This window comes from Acomys minous (genome assembly GCF_964271855.1).
Source record: "Acomys minous genome assembly, chromosome: 9".
In the NCBI taxonomy this organism is placed as follows: Eukaryota; Metazoa; Chordata; class Mammalia; order Rodentia; family Muridae; genus Acomys; species Acomys minous.
Genome location: NC_140490.1, coordinates 49,401,304 through 49,421,190, shown reverse-complemented (window position 1 = coordinate 49,421,190; position 19,887 = coordinate 49,401,304). Strand labels below are relative to the sequence as shown.

The window sequence follows — 19,887 nt, the reverse complement described above, 5'->3', positions numbered from 1 at the left end:
TTCTTGCTACAGAGTATGGCTCCCAGCTCCCACCTGGTGGCTCACCATACACCAGTTACTCCAATTCCAGAGACTCTGAACCCTTTCTGGCCTCCATGGGCACTAGAAACACATGTGGTGCACAGACATACATACAGGCAAAAATGCCCATCCACATTCTAGCTCTTACAAACAAAGGTGCTATGAATATAGCTGAGCAAATCTCCTTGTTGTGTGGTGGAGCATCTTTCAGGTATATGCCCAGGAGTGGTATAGCTGGATCTTGCAGTAGCACTAGTCCCGATTTTCTGAGAAAGCACCAGATTGATTTCCAAAGTGACTGTACAAATTTGCACTCCCACCAGCAATGGAGGAGTATTCCCCTTTATGTACATCCTCACCAGCATGTGCTGTCACTTGAGTTTTTGATCTTAGTCATTCTGGTGGGTGTAAGATGGAATTTCAGAGTCGTTTTGATTTGCATTTCCCTGAAGAATAGGAACGTCCACCTCTCATGTGCTAAGAATTATAAGCAGGTTGACACCATACCCAACTCTGCATTTCAACTCTTACCAAATTTGAAATCAGTAATAAAAATAATAGGGAAATATAGTAAGTTTTTATGTTTTTCAGTTATCATAGTATATACATGATATGTATTTTAAATTGGCAGAAATTTAACTACTCTAACACAACCTGCTACAAAACCAGTTATGCAAATAAGTAAATTTATAACTAACTTAGACTACATGTCATAAACCACTATAGCAGGCCTCCATGGACCCAAATCCATCCTTTAAAGGAAGCTAAGCCTCATCATTTTGCTCACTACAACAGTGTCTCTCTTTATGTGACTTGTGGAGAAGATAGGGGGAATTTTTCTGTGAAAGCCATTTGGGAATGCCTAACAGCTGTGCAAGAAAGAGCTCCACAGATCGTGGTGAGAAGATCATCCCAGGGGAGGGACCATTCAGCTTCCAGTTTTTCTTTGTGCCATTTGTAGATATCATCTGCAGCACAGCTATGAGATGTGAAGAGTGAAGTAGCATACTAAGCTTATTTCACATCTAGGGAGTTTCTTTCTAATCAAAATCATTAGCCTCACAGAACAAAGACACCTTCTTTGTCTGCACACCTACAGGTCATTAGAGCCAGGCACTAAACGACGGAAGACTCTTCAGGTGCTATGCCACACTTTTATGTACCCAGGCAATAAGGTATGTCAATAGGAACCTTTAAAAAGGTGCATTAACCTGCAAAAGCTATTAGGGAACAGATGAGATTCTCACAGGAGACTAAAAAGGTGTCAAGAGAGTTCTTGTGTCTTGTGATGGGACTAATCTTAGAAAGGAACTTGGGCAAGATGATCTAGTTTGTGAAACAGATAAGAAAGTCCCTGCTAATGCCTTCACATTCTGTATAGAGAAGGCAACACAGTGATACAGGGTCCTCAAAAGCCACACAGAAACTCAATATATGGATGCCCCTTATCTTTGGATTAGTGGAATATTCTATTCTAGACAAGGAGCAATCTTCAAAAACAGATCACACAATTAAGTAATAGAAAAAACTAGGAAGACAAGACCATGACAGTTTAAATTTGATGGCAGAACAGAATTAGACTGCCCTCTAGTGGAAATTCAAGAGAATTCAATAAATGAAGGGTTTTTTTTTATGTTTTGTTTTTTTCACTGGACCACACTGAACTAAAACTTAAAATCACCTTTGCCCCAACTCAAGACACTCTTTCTACCTCAGCCTCCCAAGTACTGGGATTAAAGGCATGAAACACCATGCCTTATAATAGTAATGCAGTACTTTTCAAACTCGTATTTCCTAGATTTTGATTAAAAGAATGCACTGACTACTTCATCTAGTTTGAACTCTTATTTTTTCCCTAGAGACATTTTCAGTGCACAGACCACTAAACTGTTAATCCTGTCACATTTAGAGAAATATTTTTCAAGAGTCTTGTGTAACATAGGCTAGCCTTGAGTATGCTATGTAGCAGAGGATGACTGTGAACTTGGATCCTCCTCCTCTTCCTCCCAAGTGCTAGAATTATACTGTGCCCTGCCACTGCTGATTCATGCTATACAGTGGTTCAAACCCTTGGCTTACTGCATACTAGGTAAGCATTTTACCAACTGAGCTATAGCCCAGCCCTCATCTTCCAATGTTTAATGTAATGGTTTTGTGGCCCAAAACATAGTATCCATCTTCTGTTTTAAAAAAAAAGCCAAGTCAGACAAACTTCTAGTAGAACACTGGTACTCTCACGGCATATACTCAGACTTGTTCCAGAGCACAGAAATGCCTGGCCCACAGTACACAGGAGGTGCATCACAGGAACTGTGCTGAGGAATGTGACTTTTGTCATCTCATTTCATCCTCTACCTACCCTGGCAAGTAGGTATATAGTCAGTCGCCCCTCAGTGTCCCTGGGGGTTCCCACAGCCCCATGGTTGTCAAAATCTCTGAATGCTCAAGTCCCTAACATAAAATGGCAGTTATCCGCATACAACTTACTCATTCTTTCATATGCATTAAATCACCTTTCTATTATTTAAAATACCTAATACAATATAGAAAGGTATTATGTGAATACCTATACTGTATAGTTTAGGAAATGACAAGATTGAAAAAAACTGTATACGTTGTCTAATGTGAACAATTTTAAATAAATATTTTCTATGTACAGTTGACTGAATTTATGGATGCAGAGCCCACGAAGACCCAACTATAGTCTGATCCTCATTTACAAGGAGCATTTAAGACACCTACAGAGAAGGTCTCAGAGATGAGAGTTCACATTCACTGTTTTCTATTTTCCAGCATATCTTTGTCATTTATTTCCTAAATTGCAGCCTTACCAGTAACTATCAATTAAACAGGCATTTGTAAGCTAGATGGACCACCATCCCATAAAAAAAATTCAATATAAATGGATAGCCTTTGCTACTTAACAAGTCCTGAGGGGCTAGGCTTCCAAGACTGCTATTTATTAAGCCACAAGATAGTACAGCTAAAAGCATCATCAAAGGTCTTAAATTGCTCACATAATACAAATACCTTACTCTTATGAGGCAGACTGTCTGGAAAACAATGCAAGACTAAAAGATGTAAGAAGCCTAGAAAATAGAGATAATCAGTGGATAATGTATTATATCCAACAGAGCCAGAAAAAAAAAGAAGTCAAAGCTGGGGTGAGAAGACGTCTCATTGGATGGATCTCCAAAGCCAATATTAAGCAGCTAAACCCTGTGGCAGACATCTGTAATCCAGCACTGCTACAAGGAAATGGGCAGTAGAGACTAATGAATGACCAGAGGCTCACAGGCCAGCTAGTCTGACATACAGAGCAGCGAGCAGTAGAGAGTAACAAGAAGGAAAGTGGGAAGTGACACTCAAAGTGGTCCTCTGACCTCCAAATGCACACTCAAACACATGAATGTAGGCATGGTAGGGCAAACAGACACACACAAATCAACACACTAAAATTATGTACTATATTATTATTTTTAATGTTAACTATGAATTTGATGAGTTCTTAGAAAGCACTGAAATGATAGCAAGTCCTGTTGAAACTGCTTTCACTTACACATCACACTTACCCAGGCTTGCCATCAAGGACTCCAAGTCCTGGAGAAGAGCTGGCAGCTGCTGCAGCTGCTCCTGCAGCTCGCTCAGGCTGGTCCTCTTCTTCTCCCAATGGGCAGAGAGCATGACCACCTCGCTGTCCACCAGCTGCAGTAGATCAGTACCAAGTTAGCAAGTGAGCTGAGGCCCAGCCAGTTTGTCTTTAGCAAAGATGGCAAAGATAGCAACGACAGGGTTATTTCTTTGTTTTCTTCTTTTCTTAGAAAAGAAGCAACTCCACGTTCTGTACATCAACTTTCAAACTGCTGTTGTATTAGGCAATCTTAACACAAAGAAGAAAACTTCAAAAATGAGCTGATTACTTCTAGTATACTCTGTTTTTAAGGAAACTGTTCACAAGAAAATTTGCACCTAGAAAAAATAAGAATCAAAACAAAATAAAAACAAAAAACCACTAACAAAAAGAAAATACAAAGAAACAACAAAAAAAAAAGGATTTAGTGGTACTCATATGCTGATTTGAGAAAAAGTTAAAATATTTTGCCTAGTACATGGCATACTATTTTTTAAGGCATTATAAATCTTGCCCTGGTTTATTAAATAACTCAAAAAGTCTAAAGTAAGGTTTAGGTAATGACTACTTTTAACCACAAATTAAAGTACAATATATTTAGATATTAAGACTTAACAATGGTTTACTAATTCACGCTTTACACAAAACTAAAAATTATGTTCTATATATAGAATGTAAGCTTTATGTATAGAAAGAATATTGCAGAATGCACTAAAGTGTTTTAATCTAAGGGAATGAGAGGTTGAACAACTTTCAGAAATCACCACAGATAATTATACTAACATATTTTGAGCATTTGCTACAGGCCAGATTCATGTTAAGTAATTTAGAGATATCTTATTTAAAGTAAACCTTGTATGTGGCTTGCAAGCTAGTGGCCTACATGGAGTAGTTAGGAGCAGCGGAGCATTTAGCCGATGGAGCTGAGCATGAGAAGCTAAGTCACCATGGGCAAGTCTTTCAAAGGATTTTGGAATCCCAGTTTCCTCCTCTGGGTCATTTACTCCTCAACTACAGTGAAATGAACAGTTCCTCCACCAAATGTTCCTCAACATGGCACACTAACTACAGGCCTAACAGCAAAAGGGCCAAACAACCACAGAGCTAAACTATAAGCCAAAATAAAACCTTTCTCTTTACAAAGCTGATTAGCTCAAGTATTGTGTCAGAGCAATGAAACGAATTAACATAGCATTATGCTATGTAGTTTGTCTTTGGTGCACTAATCTGTTTCTCTGTCTTCTCTTTATCCATTAAATGTGTCAAACACCGCTTCACTTTGCTTAACAAACAACTTGTTTAGACAAACTACATAGCTTCAGCCTCTCAAATGCTGGGATTCCAAGTGTCCATCACCACACCTGGCTTAAATTTTCACCCTTGAAGCTGGGTATTATATTTCATGATAGCCTCAGAGGTCGTCTTTGCTTCTACGACTCAAACTTCAGATAGCTTATGTTATTTTGAGGAGGAGGAAAAAGTCTAATTCATCTGTGAGAATCTGAGGGACCTACATGTAAACTCTGATCCATAGGGGACTTGTCGGTTGTCAAAAGATATAAGTGACGTTGATGTCTTAAATTGGAGTAAATGTGCACAAGGAAACATAACTCAGAACCCTAAACTATGTGAAGACAAAGCACAGTAACAAATCCAGGGGAAAGTTTTACCAACTGTTCTGAGGACTGTCAGGTTTCCCTGTTCCTTTCCTAGTTTAACCATTCACCAGGAATGTAGTCACTTTAAAGGTCAAAAAGCACATGTAGCCTCCCAGAACCAGTGCACCACGGACAAAGCCTCCTGCTTTGTTTATAACCACTGTGACTTCAGTTCCTCCTCCTTTTCGCCTTAGGAATTCCCTCCACTCTTATTTAGTACATGTTAAAGAGTTCACAATATACATACGTGTACATACATGGGTTTTATAACTTAAAGTCCTAACCCTGTCCTTCTATCAGCCTTTACATACTTGCTCCTTTTATACTACATTATGAGTAATGACTCTTCAGTTGTGCACAGGACCAGAGCTCAGTACTACAGATGGGTCCAGCCTCTTTTTTCACTGTTACAAATCAAACAAGGCAAACACCCCTTTTATTGTGGCTGGACCTGGCACTTAGCATCGAAAAGGGGCAATCTGCCAAAGGGTAAGATCAGGAAACTCTACCTCGCCAGCATCTGCACATTCCTTTGCTCTTCTGTGAAGTGCTGCCCACGTATCCTCATACCTAAAAATGTAAAGAATAACTTAAAATGCAAACAGACATTGAAAGGAAACCCATCCAACTGAGTTTATAATATACTGTGGCTGCAGAAAGGAGCCAAAAAATAATGCCACATCTCACAAAGAGCATAAAAGGCAATTTGTAGAATAAAATACCCAGAGATGCTAATCACACAAACAGTTGAATTTTCTTGAATGGAAAAGAGAGAAAAAAAAAACTTTTTTTGAGAAAAGTCTCAATATGTAGAACTGGCTAGCACAGTGCTTGTTATAGACTTCAATACTCAGCAATTCTCCTGCCTCTGCCTCCCAATTACTGGAATGAAATGTGTAGAAACCACCACGCCTGGCTAATAAAAACTTTAAAATTATTTTCTCTTATCTGTGAGTGCTTTGCCTGCACATGTGTCTGTGAGCCACGTGTGCCTGGTGCCCAAGAAGGCCAGAGGGGAGTGCTAGCCCTTCTGCAGACAGCTGTGAGCTACCATGTGGATGCTGAAAATTGGGTCCTCTGAAAGAACACTGAGCCATCTCTGAAGCTCAGAAAAACTTTTCTTTACAGTAGAAATAAGAGTAGTAACTTTAAAGCTGGGCGTGGTGGTACACGCCTGTAATCCCAGGATTTGGGAGGCAGAGGCAGGCAGATCACTGTGAGTTCAAGGCCAGCCTGATACACAAAGCTAGTCCAGGATAGCCAAAATAACACAGAGAAATCCTGTATCAAAAAAACTAAAAAGAGGAGGAGGAGGAGGAAGAGGAGGAAGAGGAGGAGGAGTAACTTTAGAAGAAATAATAAAAGACACAGGCTTGTTATTGGGTAAACACAACAGAAGTAACTGTCAAGAAAGACTCCTAATGGGTGTGAAACTGAAAAGAAACAGGCATCTACATGGCCTCAAAGTCTCTCTATAGAATGCTCACTAACCTGTAGGCAAAAGAAACCAGGGAGATCTTTAACAAGGGACAAAGATGAATATCAACCGCAATAAGACATCCACATCATCTGCCTCTTACCACAATGTACAAGGACACAAAGTTGCTTTGATACTTTTGGTGAAAAGGTGCTAGGAAAGAGAAGGACAATTTCAAAAGCATCAAGGTTGTGAAGCTCACTGCTTATTAAAAAGAGGCAGCATACTGACTAAATATGCGTGGTCCTAGATACAGAAAAAAAGGTATCAGTAAGTGATGAAATCCAAATGAATCTGTTTGCAGTAATATAGTTACCAACATAAGTTTCCTGTTTTGATCATCATACTCTGGTTATACAAAATGCTCTAATTTTATCATGTTATAATAAGGCTGAAATCATCTCAAAATAAAAATTTCAATTTTAATTATGACTATTGCTACTATTGTGTGTGAGCATGCATGATGGACACACACGCCATATATGGCACATGTGTGGAGATCAAAGGGCAGCTCTGTGGAGTTGGTTTTCTTTCCACCTTTACATGGGTTCTGAGAACCAGACTCAGGTTGCCAGGCTTATACAGTAAGTACCTGCTCAGCCATCTAGCCCTCAAAACAAAGAAAAAAAATTAAAATACAATTTCTAAACATAATCTTATCTATATGGCTGTTGAGAAAAAAATGTGATTTTCTAATCTTCCCTAAAATTCTATCAAAGTTATTTTCTGCTCTCAGCAGCTGCAGCACTCACAACAGCAGGCCCTGCACCTCACCTGAACAGCACGGTAAAGCTGGCCGTGGTGGAGGGGGCACAGGTGTGCTGGCCTGAGGGTGAAAGCAAAGAGGAACTGGCCCAGCCACCTGTGAAGTAGCATGGGTTGAGAGTACTGCCCTCCTCCCCTCCCTTCCCTACCTAGATACCTGTGGCAATTATTCAAGAGAGCTGGTCCCCAAGAGCATGAGGGCAGGAGAGTTATCCCTGCCCCCCCCCCCACTGGCTGTAACAATAAGGGAGGGGCTTTCACCTCACCTGGGCAACACAGTGGAGCTGGCCCTGATGGCAAAGGAACAAGTGGGCCAGCGCCAGTGTATAAGAGCAGGAGACTTGACCCAACTCCTCACAGGCTGCACACTTAGGAGCTTGGGCCCTGTGCCTTAACTGAGCAGCACAGTGGAGCTGGCTCTGTTGGTTTGGGTGAATGGGTCCAAGTGCATGAGAGCAGGAGGTGACCTTGCCTCCTGCAGATGATGACTGCATTGGGTGGCCTAGCTGGAGCAGTGCTGGAGAGTGCACCCTGGTGGTACGGATAAGGGAGAGCCAGCGGGCTGACCAGCTCAGCTTCCACCCAGGCCCAGATCCAGGACTTGGAGTTGGCCCACTACAAAATCTGTATCATCTGTGAACAGCTTGGACTTGTGAAAGGGCCAGTCTGGCTGATCAAAGCTGCAGCATCTCCATGACACAGGGCAAAGAGAGAATGACCAGGAAGAGTCAGGATCCAAGATTGAAGGTGTCACACACAGAAGCTAGAGACCTTGAACCAGACCATGACTCACTGCAATGAACATTTGCAAGTGAAGATGTGTGGACAGGGGCATATACTGTGGGACACTCTGGGATATACTAGAGCTTCCACAATAAAATGTTTTCTATGCTTTGTCTTTTTTGTTTGGTTTTGTGTGTGTGGCTTTTTTTTATGTGGGGGGGGGGTTTACAAGGGCAAAGGTCATATACGGGTGGATGGAGAGATGCATGGGACTAGGGTGCATAACGTGAAACTCACAAAGAATCAATATAAAATATTTTTAAAGTTATTATCTGAATTCATGGTGCCTCTCTTCATAGTCATAGAGACACTTTCCAGTTGAACTTAGATAGGAAAGCCAATCTGATAATTCCAGCAACTGCCAACCAGTATCCACGTGTATGTACAACATTACATAATTAATACAGCCTTTCTGTCACTGCCAACTAACAGAAAGCTTGACATTTTTTTCCTCTGGTGCATGTAACTGTGAGTATCAATTAAAATCAGCAAGTATTTATTGAATGCCAGGTACTGTTTGGCACCAGAGTTGCTGAGATGAATTATACTTTTCCAATTTTGTTGTCTCAGTAATTAGCACAGAGGACTTACTAAGTATCTGCTGAGTAAAAGAATAATCATGCTAATTTTAAACCCAGACTTCATGGCAGACTGACCATCACACGGCTACCATTTAAACCCCAGACCCCGTGTTCTCAACCATCTCCCATTTCCTTTTCTGCTAGCACGCTCGTATGTATCACTCTCTCACACCAACTGAGTTTGTCACTTTTCTGCTGAACTGTCATTCCCTAAATCATAATGCAGATTCACCAAATGTATTAGTGTCTATTCTTGCTGCTATGATAATACATCTGACAACAGCAACTTTTAGGGCAAAGGGTTTATTTAGTTCATAATTCTAGCTTATAACTCACCATTTTGGGGAAATCAAAGCTGTTACACACACAAGAATTCAGGCATTGACAATTATTATATAAATAATTTTTAAAAAGATTTATTTATTATTTAGACAGTATTCCACCCACATGTGAGGCCTGCACACAGAAGAGGGCACCAGATCTCATTGTAGATGGTTGTGAGCCACCATGTGGTTGCTGGGAATTGAACTCACGACCTTTGGGAAGGGCAGACAGTGCTCTTAACCTCTGAGCCATCTCACCAGCCCTGTGTAAATAATGTTAAAGCCATTAATGAGGGGCTGAAGCAGTTAAGAGAACAAACAGGCTGATCTTCCAGAGGACTTGGTTCAATTCCCAGCACCCACATGGCTGTTCACAACCATTTGTAACTCCAGTCCCAGGGGACCCAACACCCTCTGCTGGCTTCCATGAAAGACATTCATGTGGGCAAAACACCCATATACCTAATTTTTTAGAAAAAATTAAAACCACCAATTAAGATGCTGGAGAAATGGCTCAAGCTGCTCTTGTAGAGGACTCAGATTTGGCTCCCAGTACCACATCAGGCAGCTCACAATTGCTTGCAATGCCAATTCCAAGGGATCTGGTACCCTCTTCTGACCTCTGTGGGCCCCTCATACAAGTGGTGCACATAAAATGCCCTATGTGCAGGCATATGCGTGCACACACAGACATCTCAGGCAAGATTATAGGCCTGACTCTTTCCTGATAAGAAACTTGCTCAGCAAGCACCTGGGGATTTCTGGAAGTACCCCCACCCTATGCTAAGGAGATCCTAACCTTAAGCAAATGACCTTTAATCCTACCTAGAAGTTTTTTCCCCACCATAGGATAATAAAATACTGGGTTTTCCTTCTTGTGATAGGACCCTGTGCTAGTGCATGTAGATTAAGTTTCCTGGCACCAGTAGCCTGAGTGAGGAAGACACATTCACTCACAAGCCCTCCCCACTGCCCGAGGTTTATAAATAAAAGCTGGCTGGCATGCTCTCTCAAATACTTCCGTCATTCCTCCACCATGACTGTCAGAGGCTCCACTTATTTTGGGTAAGAATCACCGCTGGATGCCTGGGGCTTGGTTGTTGGTCAAAGCAGTCAAGGCAGCGATAGCGGAGCCTGCTCCATTGCCACTAGCTCAGTCTGACCACTGCTGAAGAACAGCTGGGATGGCGTCTCACTGGACCGGCCTGCCAGCTGGTTTTAAACATCCTTCCGCCAACATTTCAAACTTCCTTTGGCCAATGTCCTCCACAAAGGGCTATTAACACTTTGGTACTATCATGAACTTGTGGAGCTCTTGAGTCTCCATTGCTATCTGATACCTGATACCAGCAATCTTATTCTAAAAGAGCTAAACTGTAACACCCAGTGGAAAATCATTTCCACCTCCCCTGGTGAGACCAGGAGCCTTGCCTACCCTATGGGCCTCTCCCTAAAGTACTCTACCTGCTCTTGAAAGACACAGGACCAGTGACCTCGAGGTCATCCGTTCTTGTCCAGAGACAAGCAGCACCCAGACCAATCTGCCAGAAGCAGAGCTCAGGCCACCCACCAGATGCTGAAGGGTACCAGGGGAATTGTATCACCTATAGTGGGTGTGTCTTCCCACATCAATTTACATAATTAAGACAATGTCCCTACAGACATGCTCTCAGGCCAAACCTAATTTAAACAATTCATCTTTGAGCCTTCTTTCCCAGGTGATTCTGGATCACCACACCCAACTGTTAATTTTCTTTATTATTATTGGGCACTGCAATAGACACTCTAATACAAAGACTACAAGGGCATGCTACTTAGCCTTTCACGGGTCTTAACTGTCAGTTACAATTTTCAAATTTTCGTTCCTGAGAGGATCCATTGCCAAGGGAATGGTGCCATTCTCAGTGGCATAATCAAGACAATACACTCAGAGATGTGGCCACAGGTCAATCTAATCAAGACAATCCCTCAAAACAAACATTGTACATCTCATGCAGCCTTGAAACTAATCCCATGCAGTCATTTTTAGTACATGGATGACACCACATTTTACCGAGATGAAGACCCTGGCTATAAGTTCAATCAAAAATTTTGCTTTCATATTTAAGTCAATGACAGAAAAATGAAAGGAAAAAACATACTCATAATGCACTACTTAATTCAAATAACTACCGAACACATTCTCTATGGACTACAACAGAACTAGTGGAAGAGTCCATAGGCAGATTAACAAGTAAACAGCTACCTTCTGTGCTGGACAAGGCTTTTATAAAGCATTAGAACTCTAGGGATTTGAAAGACTGATTCTTAAAAACCAGTGATACCAGGGAGAGATGTCAGTCACAACAGTGGCCACTTGTAATCCTTGCACTGTGTAAGATGAAATCAGGAAGATTCCTGGGGTTCAATGGACAGCCAGTATAATCAACTTGGCAAGTTCCAGGCCAGGAACCTACCCTGCCTTAAAAATAATAAAAATAAAAAATAAGGTGGGCACCTGAGGAATAACACTGAGGTTAAGCTTTGACCTCCATGTGAGCACACACAGAGCTACGATTTACAAGACAAAGAAGAAAGAGGAAAGAACTGGAAGCACTAGGAGTTAGTCTCACTAAGGAGACCCAATTACACTGACAGACTCTGTTTAAGAAACCAGTCTGATGATTTGCTAATTCTAGGGGAAGGCCTAGATGGAAAACAGCTTTAATTTTGGTCAATCTGATTTTATTAGTGTGCCAGCTACCCATGCCCATAGGCCCCCAGGACCCAAAGCTGTAACCATGTACTTGCTCCTTGAAGCAACTTATGCAGAGCAAGGGCAGGTAATAAGAAACCTGTCTTACAGTTATTAGAGAGCTGTGTTCTGGTCATTGCTTATTCTTTCTCATCAGGGAGGTGTAGACAAAGAGGCAGCCACTGCTACAAATCCCTCAGTTATGCCAAAGACACTTTAAGCAGTTTTAAAAGGCCAGCATCTGATTTCTGCCTCCCATCACTTTTCTTTTCTTTTCCCTTCCTCCCTTCCTTCCTTTCTTCCTATTAGGTGCCATCCTTGAAAGAGTAGAACAGAATGTTCAAGAGCAACCACTTAGGTAGAGGAATTAATGTGACTGAAACAGGTTGGGCACATAGCTCAGTGTCTGCCTGCCTAGCATAAGACTCTAGATGCAGTCCCATGCAGTTTGTATGTAAGTGGTACACGAATGGTTTGTTTGGTTGGTTGTTTGGTTGGTTTTGGTTTTTCAAAACAGGATTTCTTTGTGTAACAGCTCTAGCTATCCTGGAACTTGCTCTGTAGACCAGGCTGGCCTCAAACTCACAGAGATCTACCTGCCTCTGCCTCCCGAGTGCTGGGATTAAAGGCGCGTGCCACCACGCCCAGCTCCCACTAATGGTTTTTAACTATACTTCTTTTCAGGTTCACTTACAGCTTTTACACAACAAACACAAGAAAAGAACTAGCACCAAATAAACATTTGTAATCTCAAACAAGGGAGTAAAAGGCCTCTAGATTTAGCAACTACAAAAGAAAAATTCTAATTACAAACTAAAAACACTGGTTATCAATGTATAGAAACAAATAAATATAGATCAGGGAAGTAGCTATCTTCCACAGTATATACCGGCCAGTTCTCATGTTAGAGACTGTGACCAACATTAATAACATAGAGACTTATTTCCTAGCATTTCTGGTACAGCTGACATACTATAAAATTCAGATTTAGGTGTATCAGTCGTGACTGTCATTACACTCATAAGACTGTGCAATTATCACTAAAATATTTTCATCATTCTAAAAAGAAGCCTCATACTTACCTACCCACTAGCAATTGTTACCACCTGCCTCTCCCACCAAATACTGGTAACCACTTATCTTCTATTCCCCACAGTTTGCTGCTCTGGAGATTTTACAGAGGTGGCTGACAAACATATGCCATTTGTGCTGCATCCTTTTCCAGTTAGCATAATCCTTTACATTTCATCCAAGTTTAACACGTATCAGTCTTTCATTTTCATGGCTAAATAACACTTTATTATATGGGTATTTTGTTTACGGACATTTATGTTGTTTCTTCTTTTTCAATTATGAATATAACTACTACACATATTCAGGGTTCAGGTAGTTTTGTGTACATGTAGATAAAGATATAAATACACACAGTGGGAGGGGATGGAGAGGGAGGGAGAAAAAGAGAGAGGGAGACAGATGTGTGTGTGTGTGTGTGAAAGAGAGAGAGAGAGAGAGAGAGAGAGAGAGAGAGAGAGAGGAGAGAGGGAGAGAACCCCTCTCACTATGTTGTGCAAACTGGCCTCAAGCTTACTCATGATCCTCCTGCCTTAACATACAAGTGCTTGGATTACAGGCATGTGCTACCATACCTAACTCTCTGTTTTCAATTTCTTAAAGTAAAATTGCAGTTTTGAGTGGTAATTCTGTATCTAAATTTCTGTCAGTCTATGAAACTATTTTCCAAAGTGGCTGTATCATTTTATATGCCCACCAAGAATGTATAAAAATGTTAATTCAAGCTGGCGGTAGAAGTATACATCTTTAATTTCAGGACTCAGGAGGCAGAGGTAGGTGGATCTCTTTGAGTTCAAGGCCAGCCAGTCTACATGAGTTCTAGGACAGCCAGAGCTATGTAGAGAGACCCTATCTCAGGAGGAAGAAGATATTACCTCGCACAGGCCCTTCCAAATTTAGCATGGTACATCTTTCTAGATGGACATGCTGACACACATGAAGGGGTATTTGACTAGTTTTTATTTGCACTTCTCTAATGATGATAATGATGCTGCAAGTTTTTTTCATGTTCTTATGGGCCATATTATACCTGCTAAGTAATTCCAGTCCAGCGGAGTACTTTGATAAATATGGAGCAGTCCTGCCAAGAGAAACATTTATTAGAGCTGCTGCGGATCCACTCAACTTTAAAAAACTGTTACACACACAAGAATTCAGGCATTGACAATTATTATATAAATAACTTTTTAAAAGATTTATTTATTATTTAGACAGTATTCCACCCACATGTGAGCCTGCACACCAGAAGAGGGCACCAGATCTCATTGTAGATGGTTGTGAGCCACCATGTGGTTGCTGGGAATTGAACTCACGACCTTGGGAAGGGCAGACAGTGCTCTTAATCTCTGAGCCATCTCACCAGCCCTGTGTAAATAATGTTAAAGCCATTAATGAGGGGCTGAAGCAGTTAAGAGAACAAACAGGCTGATCTTCCAGAGGACTTGGTTCAATTCCCAGCACCCACATGGCTGTTCACAACCATTTGTAACTCCAGTCCCAGGGGACCCAACACCCTCTGCTGGCTTCCATGAAAGACATTCATGTGGGCAAAACACCCATATACCTAATTTTTTAGAAAAAATTAAAACCACCAATTAAGATGCTGGAGAAATGGCTCAAGCTGCTCTTGTAGAGGACTCAGATTTGGCTCCCAGTACCACATCAGGCAGCTCACAATTGCTTGCAATGCCAATTCCAAGGGATCTGGTACCCTCTTCTGACCTCTGTGGGCCCCTCATACAAGTGGTGCACATAAAATGCCCTATGTGCAGGCATATGCGTGCACACACAGATACAAATGTAGGAGAATTTTAGCAAAACCATTGTATCTGGCATGAATCTGGAGTGATGGCACCTAAGGCTGTGAAGTGGCCTTTTGTCAGCAATTGTTATCTGTGGTTTTATGGAGTTGTTCCTTTAAAGGATTCTCAGAGCCTTTGTATAACTTAGCCCTGAGACAGACCTGCCTGGCACACCAGGAAGTCTCTATGGCTGAGAATTATTTTAGGTGACGGTTCCTTCAAGACAACCCCTGGATCAGGAAGGTTTTGATATGTGGAAACTGTCTTCTTAAAAGTGCCTTTTATGGAACAATAAAAAGTGCTTCCAGGACCCTGCCAGTGTTCAGTCACTGAGAGGCTGATTCCCCTGCTGCTTGAGCAGCCGAAATTCATCCCGCTGTATCCATCTTTCTTTGATCAATTGTCCCACATAATCCAGAACACCAACATACAATTTACTTAAATTTTAGAAAAGTACATTACTTCAGGATGGTGTCCTACAACAAAACCATATTACTTTGTCAGGCAGAGATTGTCTCTAACATATAATACAATAAAAATTTTCATATAATATTAGATTAAAAAATATGCTGTATCAAAGCTCACTGTTTGCAGCTGAAATTGAATTTGGTCACATACTTTTAAAAAACAACACAATGCTAGCGTTCACCTATAAAACATGTAACATGTCTACAAGGACTCACTTATCAACTTCTATTTCATTATTAATTTGCTTTTCAGTAATCCAGATCTTATAATCCTGATCTTAGCATACTAATTAATTGTCAGCAACAATGACTACTGACTGTCCTAGAGTAAAACGATTTATACTTTTAAATCATTTCACAAGTTTACTACAATTTTCATGTGTTGTAATATTTATAAAGAATCAATACCTTATTGTGGTCAGATGCACTCAACAGACCTGAAGTCAATAAAACGATTCTCTTACAAACTCAACCGAAAGTTATATGAAATTCAAACTGTACAACTAAAGCTCTTGGCACAAACTTACCTGGGCTTGCCTTTTACTTTTGCTTCTCTTGACTTGTCACTTAAAGTCTTCAGCCTATAAATTAACAAATATAAAATATATTTTTAACAAGACAAGAGATTTTCAACCCCATAGGGGCTGTAGCCCACCCCCCACTCCCAAAATTACAATGCTCAGCAATCCATTTAATGAAAAAATAATTTGTATATCTCTCTAGCTGGGTTTAAGAAATTATATAAAGTCCTAAAAAATAAAAATAAAATAAATAAATAAATAAATGAAAGAAAAATCTTCACAGACAAAAGCCAAGGAGGATGTTTTTACAGCCATGTTCTACCATTTTCACTCCAACCTCTGAAAGGCAGTAAGTAGTGACAATTTAGATAGAGTCCTCCTAAGACTGTGATATATAGCAGTGTACCTACTCAAGTGGGATTATGTACACAGGTGAGTATAGAAGGTGGTAGGCCCTGCTGCAGGGCATGGCTAAGGTACTGCTAAGGCTGTCTTCATAACATATATCTATACTGGCCTCTCAAATGCATAGTGCTAAAGCATCTTTTAATTTCTTAAATTTAACATACCAACTTTTCTGTCTCCCCATACATAAAAGAGCAAAAACTAATTTGAAATAAAAGGTAAGAGATTATCAGAGAGAACATGAAACTGCTGTAAGACCCAGCAAGAGCTTCCCTGTGCGGCTCCTTAACAGCCATCTGTTTAAAAAACTGGTCTTTAACCAAATGTAATATGTGGAACGTATGTGATCTGGGTTTGGGAAATCAGCTGTAAAAAGGCATTTCTAAAAAGCAAGGGAATCTGATTATGGACTGATCAATCAATGAACCAGTGTTAATTTGGTTAGTCATGACTGTGGCAGCACATTTAGGACCGTCTGTTAGTGAATAGGCAGCCCCATGAGAGGTGCTGTGGATCTTGTACAACTGACTATGACAGGAAAGACAAAGATGCCAACACTTGAGGATTGTTGACCGAGAATCGGGTATATACGGTTCCCATAGCTATTCTGTTTTTATGTTTGAAGCTTTTATTAAAAAAAAAAACAAAACAGTTTTTAAGCTAGACATGGATACGCATGACCATAATCTCAGCAGTTAGAGAAGCTGAGCTAGGGTGGTTAAGTGCTCAAGGCCAACCTGCGATCTTGTCTCAAATTTTTTTTCTAACAACAGAAAGTCTTTAAATAATCTTTCTCATTATACATTAAAGAAGGAGGAGGAGGAAGGAGAAGGAAGAAGAAGAAGGAGGAAGAGGAGAACCATTATCAATGTAACAAAACAGAATAAAATGCAAGGGAACAAGAATTAAGGAAGTTTAGCAAAGAAAAAGATGTGGGTTATAGGCACTATTATTTTTTTAAGTTCTTTTTTGTTTGTCTTTTAAAGACATAGTTTCACTGTGTATGTCTCCCTAGCTGTCCTGGAACTCACTATGTAGACCAGAATGGCCTCAAACTTATAAAAATCCACATGCCTCTGCCTCCTGGTACTAGGATTAAAAGCATGCACCACCATACCTGGCTCTGTTATTCTTATTTTTAGATAAAAATATGACATTGAATATATGTTTCCCCTTTTTTTAAAAGCCAATCAGTTGCTCTATACAAACACCCTTAAGTCTGGGAGGAACACTGGAGGTAGTCTAGCATTTCTACATGGAGACACCCACATTTCTCAGATAAATTCTGAGCTGCAAACTTAGTAAACTCTATTTCATATTCTCATGGACACTGGGGAAGAAATACTAATCCAGGTGAATCCCCATGTTTCCTCAAATATAAAATGCTAGTATTTTATCCAACCACATAGATTTTCCAAGAACTAAATAAAACTTCTAATATGAGAACATTAAGGTCTAATTCAGCGAAAAGCACAGTTATTACTTGAGGACAAGTGCATCACTATCAAGAGAGTTGAGAAGCAGAGTTGAGACAGCCTCACTGGCAGAGCTCCATCAAAACAAGCCTGAGGCCTAAGTTCAGACCCCTAGGATCCACAAAGGCCAAGGCAGCAGCTACAATTCCAGCATGTGGGAACGGAGACAGGCAGCTCTCTGGAGCTCAAAGTCCAACCAGCCTAGTGGAATTGGTGAGCCCCAGGTTCAAAGAGAAGCTCTGTCTCACAAAACAAAGCAAGGTGGAAAGTGATGAAAGAAAAACAGAACCAGCATGGCCTCACTCATACATACACACACACACACACACACACACACACACAGAGAGAGAGAGAGAGAGAGAGAGAGAGAGAGAGAGAGAGAGAGAAAAGCTATGCACATTACTGTGGTGAAACACCACAGAGCTTCCAATGTACCAGTTCCTATGAAAGGGTTTCCCACCCTATTCTCGGTCTTCTGTCCAAACCACAGACTCTCATCTCAGATGGTACAGGTGCTGTGCATATACCAATACATGGACTGTCCTAATAAACAAACTAAAGCACACTTTGCCGTTCAACCACTGAACCTCAAATGTGTTACAATCGTTCAATAATTTTATTTTTCGAAGGCTCCAGACGTGTTAACTTGACACTAGCACATTTATTTCTTCAAGTTTTGAAGAGGATAAATGCACCCTAATCTGAGTTCACACATCACTAGTGTCTTCTAACATTCAGTTCACTGGGCTTTGCTTTGGTAGCTGTAAGATCCAGCCTGATGTCAAACACTTCTTGGTATGGACAATGCAAAGCTGAGCATATGGCCTCTCGCACCTTTATCAAGCATGGATTACATAAAAAGGGCACATTACACACACACGCAGACCAGCACTCACACACGTAAACAAAGTAAGTCTAAAAAATGAAAGTGGAGAGCAAAAGAGGAAAGCACCTGGTACTACTGTCTCACAACACATGGGTACATGAACCTGCACATACATACACATAGCACTTACATTTGGGGGTGGGGAGGGAAGGAAGGGCCTGTCAGCTGAGGGAGTAACTTGGTGACAGACCGCCTGTCTACCACAAAGTCCTGGGTTACATTCCCAGAACCTAAAAACTAGGAAACGGGCCAGGCAGTGATAGCACACACCTTTAATCCCAGCACTTGGGAGGCAGAGGCAGGTGGATTTCTGTGAGTTCCAGGACAGCCAAGGTTACACAAAGAAACTCTGTCTCAAAAAATCAAAACAACAACAACAAAAACAAAACAAAACAAAAAACCTGAGGAAACAAAGAAATCCTAGAAAAGACAACATCTCAAGCAAAGCTTTGCCTACAGACCAAACTATAAATTAAATTATTAAATACTTTATTTAAAACTACAAAGAAGAGAAAAAAAATGAAGATATCGAACAAGAAGAGAGCTGGGGGTAACAGCACCTTTGAAAGCATGACAAATGAGAAACACAAGCCTGTAATATACAGCCATAAACCTTCATGAAATCTGAGTTTCAGTTCCCTGAAGAGCTTTACATGCTTAATACCTATGCTTTTGCTCATATCTGCTTAAAACAAAACAGCAAAGTATGTTCTTCTAGTGGTTTCCCACAGAGCCAAGCCAGTCTCTTTAAAAAGAAAAAAAAAAGAAACAAAGAAAAAAAGAAGCCTGTTCTACAGGAACCCCTAAAATGGCTCCAAGAACCAAGTCAAATGAAAGCAGAACTTCAGGAAAACTCTACATGAGACCCAGAGGCAATGATCCCCAGTTCCAAGGCTTCTGGGTGCACCTGCTACCCACTTAGGGAGAAGAATACGATACAGTCACAACACTAGGTTTGTGCTGGTGCTGCTACCATGGATAAAGTTTAAGAGGAAAGGCCATAGGAGTGGAGTGTGGTGCTCAAGCAGTAAAGCACCTGCCTAGCATGTGGGCCACTGGGTTCTATTCCCAGCATTGGGGGGAAAAAAAAAGGCTAGAAATCTAGAGACAACCTGGGTTCCTCCAGGCCATCTATAACCTCTACTGTGCTCTGTGACAATCATGACTGTACAATGTATTTCCCATTAGGTCTGAAGGAATATAGATATTGAGGTCCCTTGTGGCTAAATTTCCTTCCATTGGGGAGACCTCTTCCTGGCCCTGGCCATATTATCTACAAAGTTCACT

General features: G+C 40.9%; 1 protein-coding gene across 1 annotated transcript in view; it reads right to left on the bottom strand.

The window, feature by feature from the left end:
* The window catches only part of DTNBP1 (dystrobrevin binding protein 1), an 85,706-nt gene that overhangs the window by 61,899 nt on the left and 3,920 nt on the right, over positions 1-19,887 (bottom strand). Inside the window, exons 2-5 of the mRNA XM_084795897.1 lie at positions 15,841-15,894; positions 14,075-14,125; positions 5,820-5,880; positions 3,594-3,726 (exon numbers count right to left, since the gene is read on the bottom strand). Coding sequence (XP_084652023.1) covers positions 3,594-3,726; positions 5,820-5,880; positions 14,075-14,125; positions 15,841-15,894 — 299 coding nt within the window. The remainder of the gene's footprint in view (positions 1-3,593; positions 3,727-5,819; positions 5,881-14,074; positions 14,126-15,840; positions 15,895-19,887) is intronic.